Raw genomic sequence first — 14,542 nt, 5'->3', positions numbered from 1 at the left:
AATAAAACTAGTTTTAAGTCACGCTGCAGGGGAGGGGGGATTGTCTGTGAGAACATGTACTCTTTTAAAGGTGTCCAGGCTTGAAAGACACTGATCTACATATGCATTTCCTTTTTAAAATACATTTGCTGCTTTTGAATCTTATCACTGGTTTAACAGCAATATCTACAATTTCATTCTAAATATACTGAGTTTAGTATCTTAATAGCAAGTAATTCTAAGAAACAGTTAAAGATGATGACTTTAGTGTGTACTATATGTTTTATGGTGGCTGAACTTTATATATTACGGTATGTATTATAAGATTTTTAAATTAACCTGCTTTTCACTCAGAACCTCAGGGTGTTTATGTGTATTCATGCATTGTGCATTCAAGTAAGTGAAACTGAAAATCTGGATTTTATACTCATTATTCAAATACAACCTATATTAATAAGCCAAATTATATGAAACTAATACAAATTTCAGAAAAAGTATCTTACTGAACTATTAAAGGTTTATCAGTGAAAATAAAGAGTTTTGCAAATACAGCAGACAGTGCTTTGGTCTAGATTTCAATACTGGTCCTCTGTTGCCAGGTACTTAGATTTCTTTCAATTCTTCTGTTTGCCATCTTCCTTGAGAAGAACCTGATCTTGGTTATAAGAATTGAGGAGGCTAGCTTTACACTAGAGGGAGGAAGAAATCCTTTCATCATACTCCAGGAGAGGCTGTCATATAGAGAAATCTTCGCATATGTATCATCTTCCTTTGCTTTTGCTAAGATCCACCCAGCCAATCTTCCACCATCAAATGTTTGTGTAAAACATACTTCTCCTCTAGGTTGAGGTGTGTTATATATATATTTTTTTAAATATTTATTTATTTATTTATGGCTGTGTTGAGTCTTCGTTTCTGTGCGAGGGCTTTCCCCAGTTGCGGCAAGTGGGGACCACCCTTCACCGCAGTGCGCGGGCCTCTCACCATCACGGCCTCTCCCGTTGCGGAGCACAGGCTCCAGACGCGCAGGCTCAGTAATTGTGGCTCACGGGCCCAGCTGCTCCGCGGCACGTGGGATCCTCCCAGACCAGGGCTCGAACCCGTGTCCCCTGCATTGGCAGGCAGATTCTCAACCACTGCGCCACCAGGGAAGCCCCGAGGTGTGTTATATTTAATCTCTGAGGAGAGTTCACCTTCGTTAACATCAGTCTCTTCTGAATTTTCCTCAGTCTTTCATCTCAAACACCATCATCCATAAATTCTGCATAAATTGAGATAAGAAGATGCAAATGTAGCCAAAAGCCTTGGAAACACTTATTATCTGTCCCGCGCACCACAACGAAGAGTAGTCCCTGCTCGCTGCAACTAGAGAAAGCCAGCACACAGCAATGTAAAGTAGACCCAACGCAGCCAAAAATAAATTAATTAATTAATTAAATAAATTTTTTTAAAAAAGATATTTTGTGTATCTTTGTAGACATTTTCACTGCATGTATTTCCTTAACACACACACACACACACATAGAATCATGATATACTCTCTCTTCTGTAATCTGACAATACATAGAGCTGATCAATAGCAAGTAAGCCATTGATAAGCTATTGTAGTGAGGTGGTTTTTCTGCAGGGCTGCCAGTGCGTTGTCTTCATGGGCAGGAAAAAAAAATTGTGAAGATGGGTGTGGAGGGTGCTAGGGCTTTGATGCCCCGGTCTCTTTCTGAGCAAGAGAAAAACATCATGGCTTCCCCTCTGCTCACTTAAAAACCCATGTACCGAACTACATGGCAGGGGCTGAGTTAGGCTCTGGGGACTCTGAGCCCAGTCAGAGAGGCATGGCCCTTGCCCTCATGGAGCTCTCAGTCTGCTCTCCTTACAAACCACTGTTCCCAGGAAAGCATTTGCTCATCAACTCATTCAAGCCAACCTTTACTGAGCACCTATCATGAACCAAGTGCTATTTTAGACACGACAAAGATGAACAAGGTTCCAAACCTACCCTTCAGGATCACAGTCTAATGGGGAGATAGACTATTGTTACCACAAAAGCACTGTGAAATATGCATGATGCTATTAAGGAGGTAGGATGAGGTGTCACTTCACTTAGCCCTGAGGGGGGGGAGGGGAGGGGAGGGGAGGGTTGGGAAGCTTTCCTGAAGCCCGAGGGTGGAGTTGGGGTGAGGTAATTTCAGGTGGAGGGGACAATGCAAGCAGACACCTCCGTCAGGACACGTGGGGAAACTGCAGCATTTTAGGGCTGCTGGAGCGTGTGGAGCAGGGTCAGAACGTGGAGAGCTTTGCACACATCTGAGGACTTCGGGTATATGCGAGGCAATGGGGGGACGGAGGGCTTGTTTAGGCAAAAGGATTGGGGTGGGCTTAAAGGATCAGAGAGCTCACTCTTAACAGCTGTAGGAGGCTGGGAAACTAACCCAGAGACTGTGGCAGAGGGGTCCAGAGGAGAAATGATGAGACCCTAAACCAGGCAGGGGTATTTAGTGGGTAAAACTATCTGGGTGTGAGAACAAATTGGATATGAAGTTTGAAAACAATGGGCGGGTTTCTGGGACTTCCCTGGTGGCGCTGTGGTTAAGAATCCGCCTGCCAATGCAGGGGACACGGGTTTGAGCCCTGGTCCGGGAAGATCCCACATGCCTCAGAGCAACTAAGCCCGTGCGCCACAACTACTGAGCCTGCGCTCTAGAGCCCGTGAGCCACAACTACTGAGCCCGTGTACCACAACTACTGAAGTCCACACACCTAGAGCCCGTGCTCCACAAGAGAAGCCACCGCAATGAGAAGCCCGCGCACCGCAACCAAGAGTAGCCCACGCTCGCTGCAACTAGTGAAAGCCTGTGTGCAGCAACAAAGACCCAACACAACCAAAAATAAAATATAATAAATAAAATTTTAAAAAGGGGTTTCCCTGGTGGCACAGTGGTTAAGAATCTGCTTGCCAATGCAGGGGACATGGGTTCGAGCCCTGGTCCAGGAAGATCCCACATGCCGTGGACCAACTAAGCCTGTGCACCACAACTACTGAGCCTGCGCTCTAGAGCCCACAAGCCACAACTACTGAAGCCTGCGCGCCTAGAGCCCGTGCTCCGCAACAAGAGAAGCCACCGCAATGAGAAGCCCACACACCGCAACGAAGAGTAGCCCCCACTCGCCGCAACTAGAGAAAGCCCACGCAGAGCAATGAAAACCCAACACAGCCAAAAATAAATAAATAAAATAAAATAAATTTATTAAGGAAAAAAAAGGTCAGGTTTCAGGACAACTCCCAAGTTTAAAATGTTGGTGATTGGTTGACAGAAGTCTAGTCTGTCTGGAAGTCAGATTAAAAGATATTAAAAAAAAATTTTACCTGGTACTCACCCCTCAGCATAAAAGCCTTTTTCTTATCTTAAAATAAACACTGGGACTTCCCTGGTGGTGCAGTGGTTAAGAAGCCACCTGCCAGTTCAGGGTACACGGGTTCAAGCCCTGGTCTGGGAAGATCCCACATGCTGTGGAGCAACTAAGCCCGTGCACCACAACTACCGAGCCTGCACTCTAGAGCCCACGAGCCACAACTACTGAGCCCGCGTGCCACAACTACTGAAGCCCATGCACCTAGAACCCATGCTCCGCAACGAGAAGCCACCGCAATGAGTAGCCTGTTCGCCGCAACTAGGGAAAGCCCACTCCAAGCAACGAAGACCCAACGCAGCCAAAAATAAATAAATAAATAAACTTATAAAAACTAAATAAATAACCACTCAATTCTACCTTCCCATCCCACCCTCTTAAGATAACCAAGTAACCTGCCTCTCCTCCTCCTGTCTTCAACCCAGCACAGCTAGTCCCCCAAACGCCCCTGAAACTGCTCTAGTGAGGGTCACCCGTGAGAGGGGTCCCGTTCCCAGAGCTCTCGGCAGCACCAGGCTCCGTGGCCAGGCCTTCAACTCTCTCTTCCTTTGCTTTGCCTGACGTGGCCCCCTCTACCGGTCTCCTTTACCCCACACGGCAGCTCCTCCCTTGGCTTCCCCACCTCCCCCGGTCCCTGGTCCTAGAATCAAGTTCCATCTTTTCTTCAGATTCTCCAGATGCGATCCCGTCTGCACCTCCACCTCCACGTGGAAGTCTCCCAGTTCTAACGCCATTCTTCCAAAATCCCAAAGTCAGGCGTCCAACTGCCGGTATTCAGCCACAGGAAACTTGTCCAGAGCTCCTTTCTCCTCCCCGCCTACATTCCCTGCCTGCGCCAACGGTGCCGGCAGCCATCATCCTCCAAAGCCCGGTATCTGGGGCCACGCTTAGCTCTGGCTGGACACGGCACAGATGCTCCACTCTCTGTCCCCACCTCTGCATTGCTGTGCACTCTGTCCATCCTTTCTTTAAAAAATACATTTGACACACACAAAACATTATCTACAAAGTCACCATCCCAGATTTTGGCTTATTATTCCCTTTTTCCTTTATTATTTTTATGTTTAATACATTACGTACAACGTATTTAATACATACAGAATTCTACGATATACATGAGTTATAAAGCATAATATAATAAACCATAAACCTACCATACAACCCAAGAACGAGAGAACGTTACTAATAACTAGCAACCACCCATGTGTCCCTCTGTTATCCGTTCCCTCTGTTTCCCTCTCAGAGGTAAGCAGTAGGCTAAATTTTGGTTTATCATTGTTTTGTTTTGTTTCTTACAGTATAGTTTTGCCATTTATGTATGCTTAGACAATGTACTCTTTGGTTTTGCTTGGTTTTGAGCTCAATAAAAATAGTCTCAACCATACCCTGGGACTTGCTTTTTTTTCTTAATATTTTCTGAGATTCATTCTTATTGTCAGGTATAGCTGTAGTTCACCTCTTGTCACTACAGAATAATATCCCTTAGTGTGAATATACCTAATTTACTTAAACATTCTCTTGTAGACAGAATGGCATTTCAGTTTTTCCAGTTATTAACTATTATGAAGATGTTACCATAAACATTTTTGTACACACCTGCTGGTACACAAATCCAAGAGTTTACTGGACACACAACTGGGAGGTGGAGTCATAAGCTAGGTCCTAAAGTATGCAAATGTTCAACCCTGTGAGGTGTAGTTGTTTCCTAAAGCAGAGGTGCCTGTCTACACATCCACACAATGATGAGCTCACATTTAGCACCTGGTGCTGTCAGACTCCTTAATTTTACAAATCTTATGGATGTAAATTGCAAGCTCATTGTGGTCTTAATTCATATCTCCAAGGTTTCTACTCATTTATAAGCCCTATGTATTTCCTCTTCTTGTGAAATGTCTTTTCAAGTTTCTTCTATTTTTCTTTTCTTTTTTTTTTTTGTGCTTTCTGATTTTTTTTTATTACTCAAAAAGGGTTCACTTTTAAATACAAAAGCTAAATAAAGCTTTCTGACTCTGTGCTTGTACTTTCAACACTTTCACAACACTTTTCTGCTCCTCAATAAGGAAAGTGTGTTCGATCCTGTCACGGACACATTTAGCACACATGGAACCATCACAGGCCCGGCTGACATGTTTTTTTGTTTTAGACGACCTCACAAGAACTTAAAGTCTCACAGTGTGAAATCCTTGAAGTCGGCCTGAGCACACGCCACAGGCGGATTTTGGTGTTTTCCTAACCTTCTCGGTATAAAGGTAAACAATTCTATTACCAGGGGTTCGGGACAGACTGGTTTTGTTAGAGGCCTATTGTAGGACAGCCTACGATGGTATGTCAAACGCTGGACCATCCTGAATGCCTCTAGATACCGTCCCCGGAAGAGGAAGGCTATTTTTCTGTTTTTTTAAAAAACAGGAATTCTCTATATATTCTGCTTACTACTCCTTTGCCAGTTAACTGTATCGTAAACGTCAAGTCTTGGTTTGTCTTTCCACTACACTAAATTGTTTGTTAGCTTAACTTAAGTGCTAGTTTTAATATATTTGATTTAATCATCTTTTCTTTTATGATTAGCATATGTCTCAAGAGATTCTTTCCGGCCCTAAGGTTTTTTTCCATGCAAACATTTAAATACTTGCTTTTCGTAATCAAGACCTTAATGTATTTGGAATTGACTGCTCGGTGAGGCGTGAGGCAGAAATCCACTTCATGGTTTTCCACAAGGATAACCGTCGTTCTAGCACTGCTTGTGGAGTCACCCTTCCTGCCCCCACTGACCTGCCATGCCACCTCATCACACCTCAAGGGGCAGCATATACGCCTGGGCTATTTCTCAGGCTCCTGAGCTCGTTGCACTGCTCAGAGCGCCTACCTCTGCACCACATACAACACAAACTCTGTAATAAAACTTACTGTCTTGTAAAAGGTCCCCTCAACCTCCTCATTATAGTCAGAAGCATCCAGCCGTCTTAGTCCTTTGCTATTCCACAGACGTTTAGATATCTGCCTGTCACATCCAACAAAACCTCTGTTGGAATTTCTGCTGGAAATGGCATTGAATCTGTAGATGATTTTTGGGAGGTTTGATACCCTTACAACCTTCATGAACAAAGATACTGTAGTTCTTCATTTGTTTCTACCTTACTTCTTCACCTTTATCCTTCAAATCCTCAATCAAGACTTAACCTAAACACTGCCTGCCTCAAACATGTCTTTTACCTTCTCAACTAAAAGGAAGACAAGCGTGTCTTTCATGTGCAAGTTTTTTAGATAGCTGCAAGAGTCCAAGAAAAAGATGGGGTGGGTTTGAGGTTTCTTGCTGAGTACACTAAGAATTCGAGAAGAGTAAGATGATACTGGTTTGAGACACACTGAGTCTTTGGTGTGCTATGTGCGCTTCAGCACAGAGGAGTCTGGATAGATTGCCCACTGAAACTGTATGACTAAGAAGGTAACTAGTGACAGGCTCATGAGGACCAGGCTTTAAATGGGCAGAGGAAGAGAAAACTATGAAAGTAGCTAAGAAATTACAAGAAACATGGAAGGTAAATCAGAAGAGTGAAGTCAAGGGGGAACCAGGGAAAGGAGATTTTTGGAGAAGTGGTCAGTATTGCCCAAACCCAGAGAAGAAAGATCACTGGAAAGGCCACGGGATCTAACAATTAAGAGGTCATTAACGACAGAAGAGATGGGTAAAACAAACAAACCAACAACAACAAAAAAAACTAACTTCACTGAGTTAAAGAGAGAATGGGAGGAGAAGGTGGTTGGCACAGAGTAGACACTCGGATATTTGTCGAGGACAAGCCTGAGAGAAATGGAAAGAGGGCAGACTCTTCTCTAAATGAGCTCAGCTGTGAATAGAGGGAGGCTGATGGCAGAATATCTCAGATGAGAAACAGGGCGCTGTAGGATCTGACCTCAACCACCATCCCACACACTAGCCTCCACGTTACAGACAGCAGAGTGGGCAGCAGAGTGTGGAGGGTTCCGAACAAGTGCTTCTTTAGAGGGAAAAAATAAATATGGGATCCCTAATGGAAATGATGAGAGTGAGTGAGTGGATGTGAGAGCCACGGACGTCGATGACAAGGAGAGGTTCTGGACGTACCGGCAGAGACACAGAAAAGACCCCGGCTGCAGAATGGTCACCTTCCTGCCTTTGAGGTCACCTGACATAAACTAAGGTAGGGGTTTTCAAGCTATATTCTATATTCTTTAATGAACATATAGGCACTCGAACTTGCACAAATTGTTTTTGTCTTTAGATAAAAGGCATCCATCATGGGATTAGATCAACAATACATTTAAGGAAGCCATTCCGTCACATAACTAGTTGAGAAAAGATATGGTACATACTTAATGAAACTGGGAGACTCTTAGCAACTGTAATTTGGATAAAATACATTAAAATATTTGGAGGGGGTTATTCTTTCTTAAAGAAGGTTGTGCCAACACCTAGAATAACATACCTGCTATGGAAGAGAAAATAAGTCCTCCACCTGAGCATCTCGGGGAAAATGAGTCCCAGTCTCAATCTAGCACAGATTAAATGGACCTAAAGAAAGCATATAATTCTCTTCACTTTAAGGGCAAGTGATGCCTAAGAAGGCATGTTACTCTGCAGGTAAACATGTATATGCTACAGTTATGCAGGATTATCGTTTGCTAAGGTTTTTTTCCTCTTTCACCTGAATGTACCTGAGTGCATATTTGATATAACTGCTTTGGGGCAAGGCCAGCTTACATCACGAGGGGAGGGGGCACTGTCTCACAGAAAATGAGGGCTGATGGTGCCGATGACATAGATAGTAGCTTCTCTCTCTAGTCACTGTGTTCAATGGGGCTCTAATCCCAGAAACGGTACCTAGTATATTCAATGCGGTCATTCCCATATGCATTTCCCCAGTATCTTTTCACCTCCATTAATCTCTTATTCCCTTTCCATGAGCACCTACCCTGTGCTGAGCTCAGGGACCCCCTAGAGAGCTCTACAGAAGCTGCCGTCTATCAAGCTCTCACTGTGTGCCGCAGCCCATGTTCCCTGCCTACGTGCATCGTCTCCTTTAATCCACACCTCATGCCCGTGAGAGAGGAGCTAGTCTCGCTGTCTCCATTTCACAGATGAGAAAATCGTGCTGATACTTGAGTCGCACGGCAAGGACGCGGCAAACCTGAAACGCGAATCTGGGTGTGTCTGACTTCAAAGCCCTGGTTCTTAACCATCTCCCCGCGATGACCACAAACAAGTCCACGCGCTGTTCCCATACCGTGCGAGCATGAAGCTGGGGCAGCGCAGAAAAGGAAGCGCTGAGTGGAGTGGTGCTGCTCACCTATCCACGCTGCAGGGACCCGCGGCTGAGCCAACGGCCTGCTCAGTTCTGCAAAACAACCCGAGGCTGTTAACCACCCTCAGCGGCCACTCTCTCTGCCCACCTCCTTTCTCCCCCCTCAGGGTGGGGGAATATGAGATCACGAGAGGACAAAATGCTTGGAGAACGTGACTGTATCCGACCTGCCAGGGCCGGCAGCAGCCTAAGTACCTGTGATAAGCCGGAGGGGGAGAGCATGCCTCCGGCCGCAGGGACTTCTGCAGGCGTCTAATCGAGGCTTCAGAAAAGGAGGTCTCGGGAGAGAGAGATCTCGGGAGAGCAGAGCTTCTCCCCTGTCGGAGTAACTGCTCTCACCACTCAGATTAAAATGCCCCGTTGCTCACAGCGTCACTCTGCCACAGGGTCACATCCCCCTATTCAACTGACTTTCAGGCTTTTCTCTGAGAAAGAAGAAAGAAAGAAAGAAAGAAAAAAAAAGAAATGGCCTCCTAGGTCTGGGGTAAAAATGAAAAACGCAAGTTGACTTGCAAAAGACCTCCACCTCCGGCTTGTCCTAGTCCCCGAGGGACCGGGGACACCCCCGGAGTCTTGCTCACTGCTCTTCATTCAAAGTCCCCTGGAAAACAGCCGCTTGTTTTCCAAGAACTGTAGGAACACGCTGTTCGTCCACAAGGTCCCACCAAACGTCCACAACCTGGAGCGGCACAAAGGTCAACCAGATGCAGATGGGCTCGCGGCCGCTGCGCTGTTATTATTAAGGCACTTTTGACTGTGTTTCCTTGAGGAAACAAGTATAGACAAGGTTTAAAAAAAAAAAAAAAAAAGTTAGTCTGTATCATATCCCAGAATGGGTCCCAGCCATTTCTCAACCTCGGCCACAGACATGTTCTTCCTCAAAGCATAATCCTCAATCTGCAAAAGATTAAAAGCAGTTTATTAAACCAAAATGATAAGACTTTTTGAACTCAAGTTTCCGCAGCATTTGCCAAGATACATTAAGTACGTTTTACGTCTTTTGCCTTAATAGTAATCCACTGAGTTAAATGTAGATAGATATTTATCTATTCATCGAGGTGCCTTATTTTCTGGGCAGAAAAACAACACGTTGTAACTACCTCAGGCTGAGAGCCTGGCTGGGGTGTGTGTGTGGCAGGGGTGTGGGAGGGTTGGTCTCTGTGTAAACGGCAGTGGGCTGAAATCAAATCAAGACATAAACTGGAGTACATTTCTTCATCCTTTCCCTCTCATTTTACTCTCACTCACATGTAAAATAAAACAGGTTTAACAGCTCCATTCAAAACAAGACAGGCATCTAGGGATGCCACACGCAATGAAACAGCTGACCTACCTGATCCTTGGAAATTTTCCCCACGGCAAAATATCTGGACCTCAGATTGGAGAAGTAAAGGCCGGATACTGCTGAAGCAGGTGCCATGGCCAGCGATTCTGTTAACCTAATGCCTGGGGAGAGCAGCATGGGGAGAAACGCTCGTTTATTCAGCGCTGAGACAGGCCTGCCAAGTGGTAGGCTCCCAGTACATTCTTGTTTACGAGTGAATGAGAGTGAGCGTGCCTTCCAGAGTGAAAGATGTGAGCAGACTCGTCTAGCAAATTCCTGCCGAGGGGAGGAACAAATTCAGGATGTGCGGCTCTCCTCTAACCTGGGGGGAGAGGCCTGGAAAAGACGCTCTACATTCTTATCCCTGCCCTCCAAGATCAGCCATGGAGGCTACGCCTGGGCCTTCTAGACAAGGACTCCAACCGTGCAGATGGGGACACCACCTGGACCTCCAAGCGCACCTGTGAGGCCAAGGCCACTAGGGGAATGACAGCCAGCCAGGCCCCATTGAGGATGAGCCCACACCAAGGCTATCTAGTCTACGCCATTCACTTTCTGGACAAGGCAACGGCGCGACGTAAAGGCTCGGTGCTTTGCCAAAGATCGCCCAGCAGGCTTACGGCAGAAACGGGCCCCAAGGCCCCGTCTCGTGTCTCCTGGAGCCGTTGCCATCCCTGCCAGCCCAGATTCAAAGAGCCTCACAGCAATTCATGCCCATCTACATTCCTTTAACGTCTTCGGCGTGGACGGCACGCTTCTGACGAACTCCACTGGAAACAGTGCACTGTGTTTGCAGTGGTGTAGAAGTAAAGAGAGAGGGAGCGGAAGGGAAGGGTGGGAATTCTGTGAGACGAGGGTCCAGAGACACTCCTAGAAGTGGTGGAAGGAGAGAGCCACGTGAAATACGTTACTAAAGGTTACAAAGGTCACTCACTAGTGGAGAGACTGAGAACAGTAACACACGTGTAATAGGAAAATGGGGCAGGGGATGTACCGGCTGGTGTGAGTCAGCTAAGCTCCCATCTATTGTAGGTGAAGAGAAAATAATGAGAACTGATAAACCTGAAAATGGTGATGAAAGACCACCACTCAATAATAATGCTACGGGGCCTCCACGTGCACGAACTAAAATGAGTTTCTTTTCCTCCTGTTAAAATAGTAATAATGTGGAGGTGAAGGACTAGAGCACACTGCTGGAGGCGAGGAAGGGTGGGGTCAGGGGTCTCACTGTAAGCCTCTCCGTGGCTTCCACCTGCCCCCCCCACGCGCCTTCCCTTCGCTACTGTGTGTGTAACGCGAGGCAGGAGGCGCGCCTGCCCGGCGCTGACCTGTGTGCCGCTCCACGTCCGCCAGCCTCCACATGGTCAGCTTCTCGGTGTGGTCGGGCTGGCTGGGGTAGCCGGGCGCCGGCCGGATGCCCTCGTAGCGCAGCCTCCGCAGGTCGGCCACGGCCAGCTGCTCGTCGCCGCGGTAGCCCCACAGCTCCCTGCGGACCCGTGCGTGCAGCTCCTCGGCAAAGGCCTGGGGCGGAACACGTGGTCAGATGGAGGTGGGAGCCCTTCTCCCGCCCTCCCTCCTGCCCTCCGTCCCGCCCGCAAAAGCACCTCCCTGACCGGACAGCAGGCGGGGGAACCGGCGAGAGGGATGGGCCGGGGGCTCAACTCATGTGTACTGTCATCAGCTGCTCTGCGGCTCGGTTCTGGCCTCAGCCCGGGCTCTCAAGGATCATATTCAATGACCCGAGGATCCAAGGCCCTTCAGACCTTTCCCTGACGCTCAGGCTACAGCTTATGGTGGCCAGAAGGAGGAGCGGGGACCATGACAGCAGCCAGCGACTCTGCTGTGAGCCTCGGGAAGAGGGGAGTGGCTCCCACAGCTTAGGCTGCCCCACCCCACAGAGGAAGATGAGCGATCTACAGGGGAGCCCAACATCAGAACGAGAAGCTCTGAAACAGAACCTGTTTGGCTTTCTGCAGGCTCCTCTGGAAAACATCAAATCACAAGCACAGGGCGACACCAGAACCAAGACAATGAAGTCAAGGCTCCACGGGCCACTCCAACTACAGCGTCGCTGAAGCCTACTCTGTGCCCAAAGATGAGGCGAGAGTGACTCGAAAATACAGGATTTCAGAGTATGTGTGCTGTTAGAGCCAAACACACACACACACACACACACACACACACACACACGCACACGTGCGCACGCACTCTGGCCTCAGGGCACCGCGGCTCTACCTCGGCCAGCCGGTCGCCCAGCGCCTTGACCATGATGCTGCTGTAGTCGTCACACTCTTCCTCGTAGGCCTTGCTCAGCTCCTCCACCCCGAAGCAGGCGACGGCGAACAGACCCAGGTAGTCGGGGACGCCCGAGTGCAGAGGGGCGATGAAGTCCGAGAGGCAGAGGTAGGGGTCCGCACTGGCAGAGTCCTTCTCGGCCTTGAAACGCAAGGAGTGGGCAGAGTGGCCATTAGCATGGAATTGGCACCAACACACAGAGAAGAGCAATCGAGCGCCTTCCAATGAATACAGCTTCAAATGGGGCTGCCTGTCTGTTTTGTTCACTGTTACATCCCCAGCACTTAGAAGAGTGCCTGATATGTAGTGAGTGTTCAATAAACATGTGTTGAATAAATAAATGGAATGAGAGTTTTAGAAAGATATGACATGAAATGACATACACAGTCGAGAAACCAGTTAACTCGCTCATTCACACACTGACCAAACATTTACTGAATGCCTACAGGAACTGGAACCCTAAATATTCATATAAAAAGGTTTTCTTTTCCTCCAAAAGTGTTTTCAATTCAAGACCCACATTAAATCCTAAAGTTATGTTCAAAAGGGGTCCACTAAGTGTGTAAGCCTCTACTTTGCATCGACAGAAGCAGTTCAACAAACGGCTAAGGTCAGCAACACAGGGCCACGTGCTGTCCACCACGGGCGGTGGGTCAGGGGATGGCTAAGGACACTGCTGGGCTGGCCTGAAACCAATCAAAAAATTGAGCAGGATCTGCTTCTGGGGTTCTCTCCTCAGGCCAGGTGGCCATCCTCGCCTGCTTTCCATCTTCAGCTGATGACTGACTTATCTCTGCTACTGAGCTGACAAATAAGGTCTCACACATACTTCACAATCAACACATGTTTGCTGAGAAGGTAAATAACAAATGACTAATATTTACTGAGTGCTGACTGTGTGTCAGGCACTGGCCTTGGTGCTTTACACGAATTAACTAATCCAATCCTCTCAACAACCTTGTGAAGTAAGTGATACCACCAGCTCCATTTTATACAAGAAATCCGAGGCAGCGAGAGCTTGAAGAACTAGTTCAAGGTCAGACAGTGGCAGGCCCATGGGTCTGATCCACAGCCAATGCTCTTGACCGCTATACAACACTGCTTAGGATGGATCAATTAATGAGCAGTCAACCCAGAAGCTTCACAGCTATTTGCTTGCCAGCTCTGGAAACAAGTACAGTCTAATGGACACTGGGCAGAAAACAGTTAAGTGGCTGCAGACAAGAAGGTATTTGATAAAGGCACGTGGAAATGTCACAGAGCCAGGGCCAGCTATGCAGGGAAGAGCTGCCTTCCACTTGTACTCTGCCCATCAACTGTTCTTTGCTAACAAAAGCCAGAAGGAGATACAAAGTTTCCCAGCACCACAAGGAGAGACAGGTCACAGAGCCACACAGCTCTTTAAAATAGACAGCGATCAGAGCCACTCAGAACAGAAGACTCCCGGAGCAGTAAGTCGCTGCAGCCAGAATTTTCCAGCGTACTAGAAAAAAGCACATCCTTAGAAATAGCTATCTGGGTAGGTAATACATGTACATTGAAAAGTCATTATATTAAATGTCCTAATACAGTCCCTCACAAACTGCCTGGACATGAATGGTGTTGGATGTAAAAAGAGATCAGAGGACACAGGACTTGAAGGATGGAAATTCAGGCCAGGGTGGAGGTTTCTGACCTTAATTACTTCTTTAAAAGAAAAGTCACCAGTTCCCTAGTGAGGAGGGGCTAGAACTTAACATGAGAATCCTCTTGTGTTCTGAGGTGTCTGAGCCGGAGTGAGGATGCACCAGGCCTGGGTGCAGAGAGTGAGGACGGACTGGGCCTGGGTGCACACAGTAATGGTGTAGCTGCCCCCGTTTAACTTGTTATGATACTGTTTCATGTCCCAAGTTTAAGGATTCCCTCAGACGTTGTTATAGTTAAAATATCTGACATTATGAATTACATTGTGATTATGATTAAAAGCAATACTACCACTCCTGAATGACTGAAAATGGTAATAAGACCACGCGAGAATCACTTGCTACCGTCCTTTGTTAGTGACTGGTGAATTCTGGCTCCGATTCTTGATCAGGGCAGCTCATTTTTTATAGCAGCTCAAGGGACATGCTTACAGATTTGCACGTTTAAAGGTGGGGTCACAGGAGAGGGAGCCGTGTGGAGGAGAGCGTGTTCTATGAGCCGGGAGAAGCCA

General features: G+C 47.2%; 1 protein-coding gene and 1 pseudogene across 4 annotated transcripts in view; both read right to left on the bottom strand.

Annotated features, from left to right (window-relative positions):
- Window positions 1-955: 955 nt before the first annotated feature.
- MTR (5-methyltetrahydrofolate-homocysteine methyltransferase) overlaps window positions 956-14,542 on the bottom strand; it is a 116,131-nt gene continuing 102,544 nt past the window's right edge. For 2 of the 4 annotated variants that reach the window (XM_028163753.2, XM_007170785.3), the window contains exons 30-33: window positions 12,289-12,489; window positions 11,382-11,574; window positions 10,063-10,175; window positions 5,362-9,626 (exon numbers count right to left, since the gene is read on the bottom strand). In XM_028163753.2, coding sequence (XP_028019554.2) covers window positions 9,540-9,626; window positions 10,063-10,175; window positions 11,382-11,574; window positions 12,289-12,489 — 594 coding nt within the window. In that variant the 3' untranslated portion in view covers window positions 5,362-9,539. Of the gene's footprint in view, window positions 1,241-5,361; window positions 9,627-10,062; window positions 10,176-11,381; window positions 11,575-12,288; window positions 12,490-14,542 lie in introns of those variants that run through there. The other 2 variants (XR_450040.3, XR_450041.3) reach the window with 2 other exon arrangements.
- LOC102999326 (60S ribosomal protein L34-like) lies at window positions 5,364-5,731 on the bottom strand (annotated as a pseudogene).

This window comes from Balaenoptera acutorostrata, chromosome 16 (genome assembly GCF_949987535.1).
Source record: "Balaenoptera acutorostrata chromosome 16, mBalAcu1.1, whole genome shotgun sequence".
Lineage (NCBI taxonomy): Eukaryota > Metazoa > Chordata > Mammalia > Artiodactyla > Balaenopteridae > Balaenoptera > Balaenoptera acutorostrata.
Note: the sequence above shows the minus strand (reverse complement) of the source record. Positions and strands in the feature narration are given on the sequence as shown.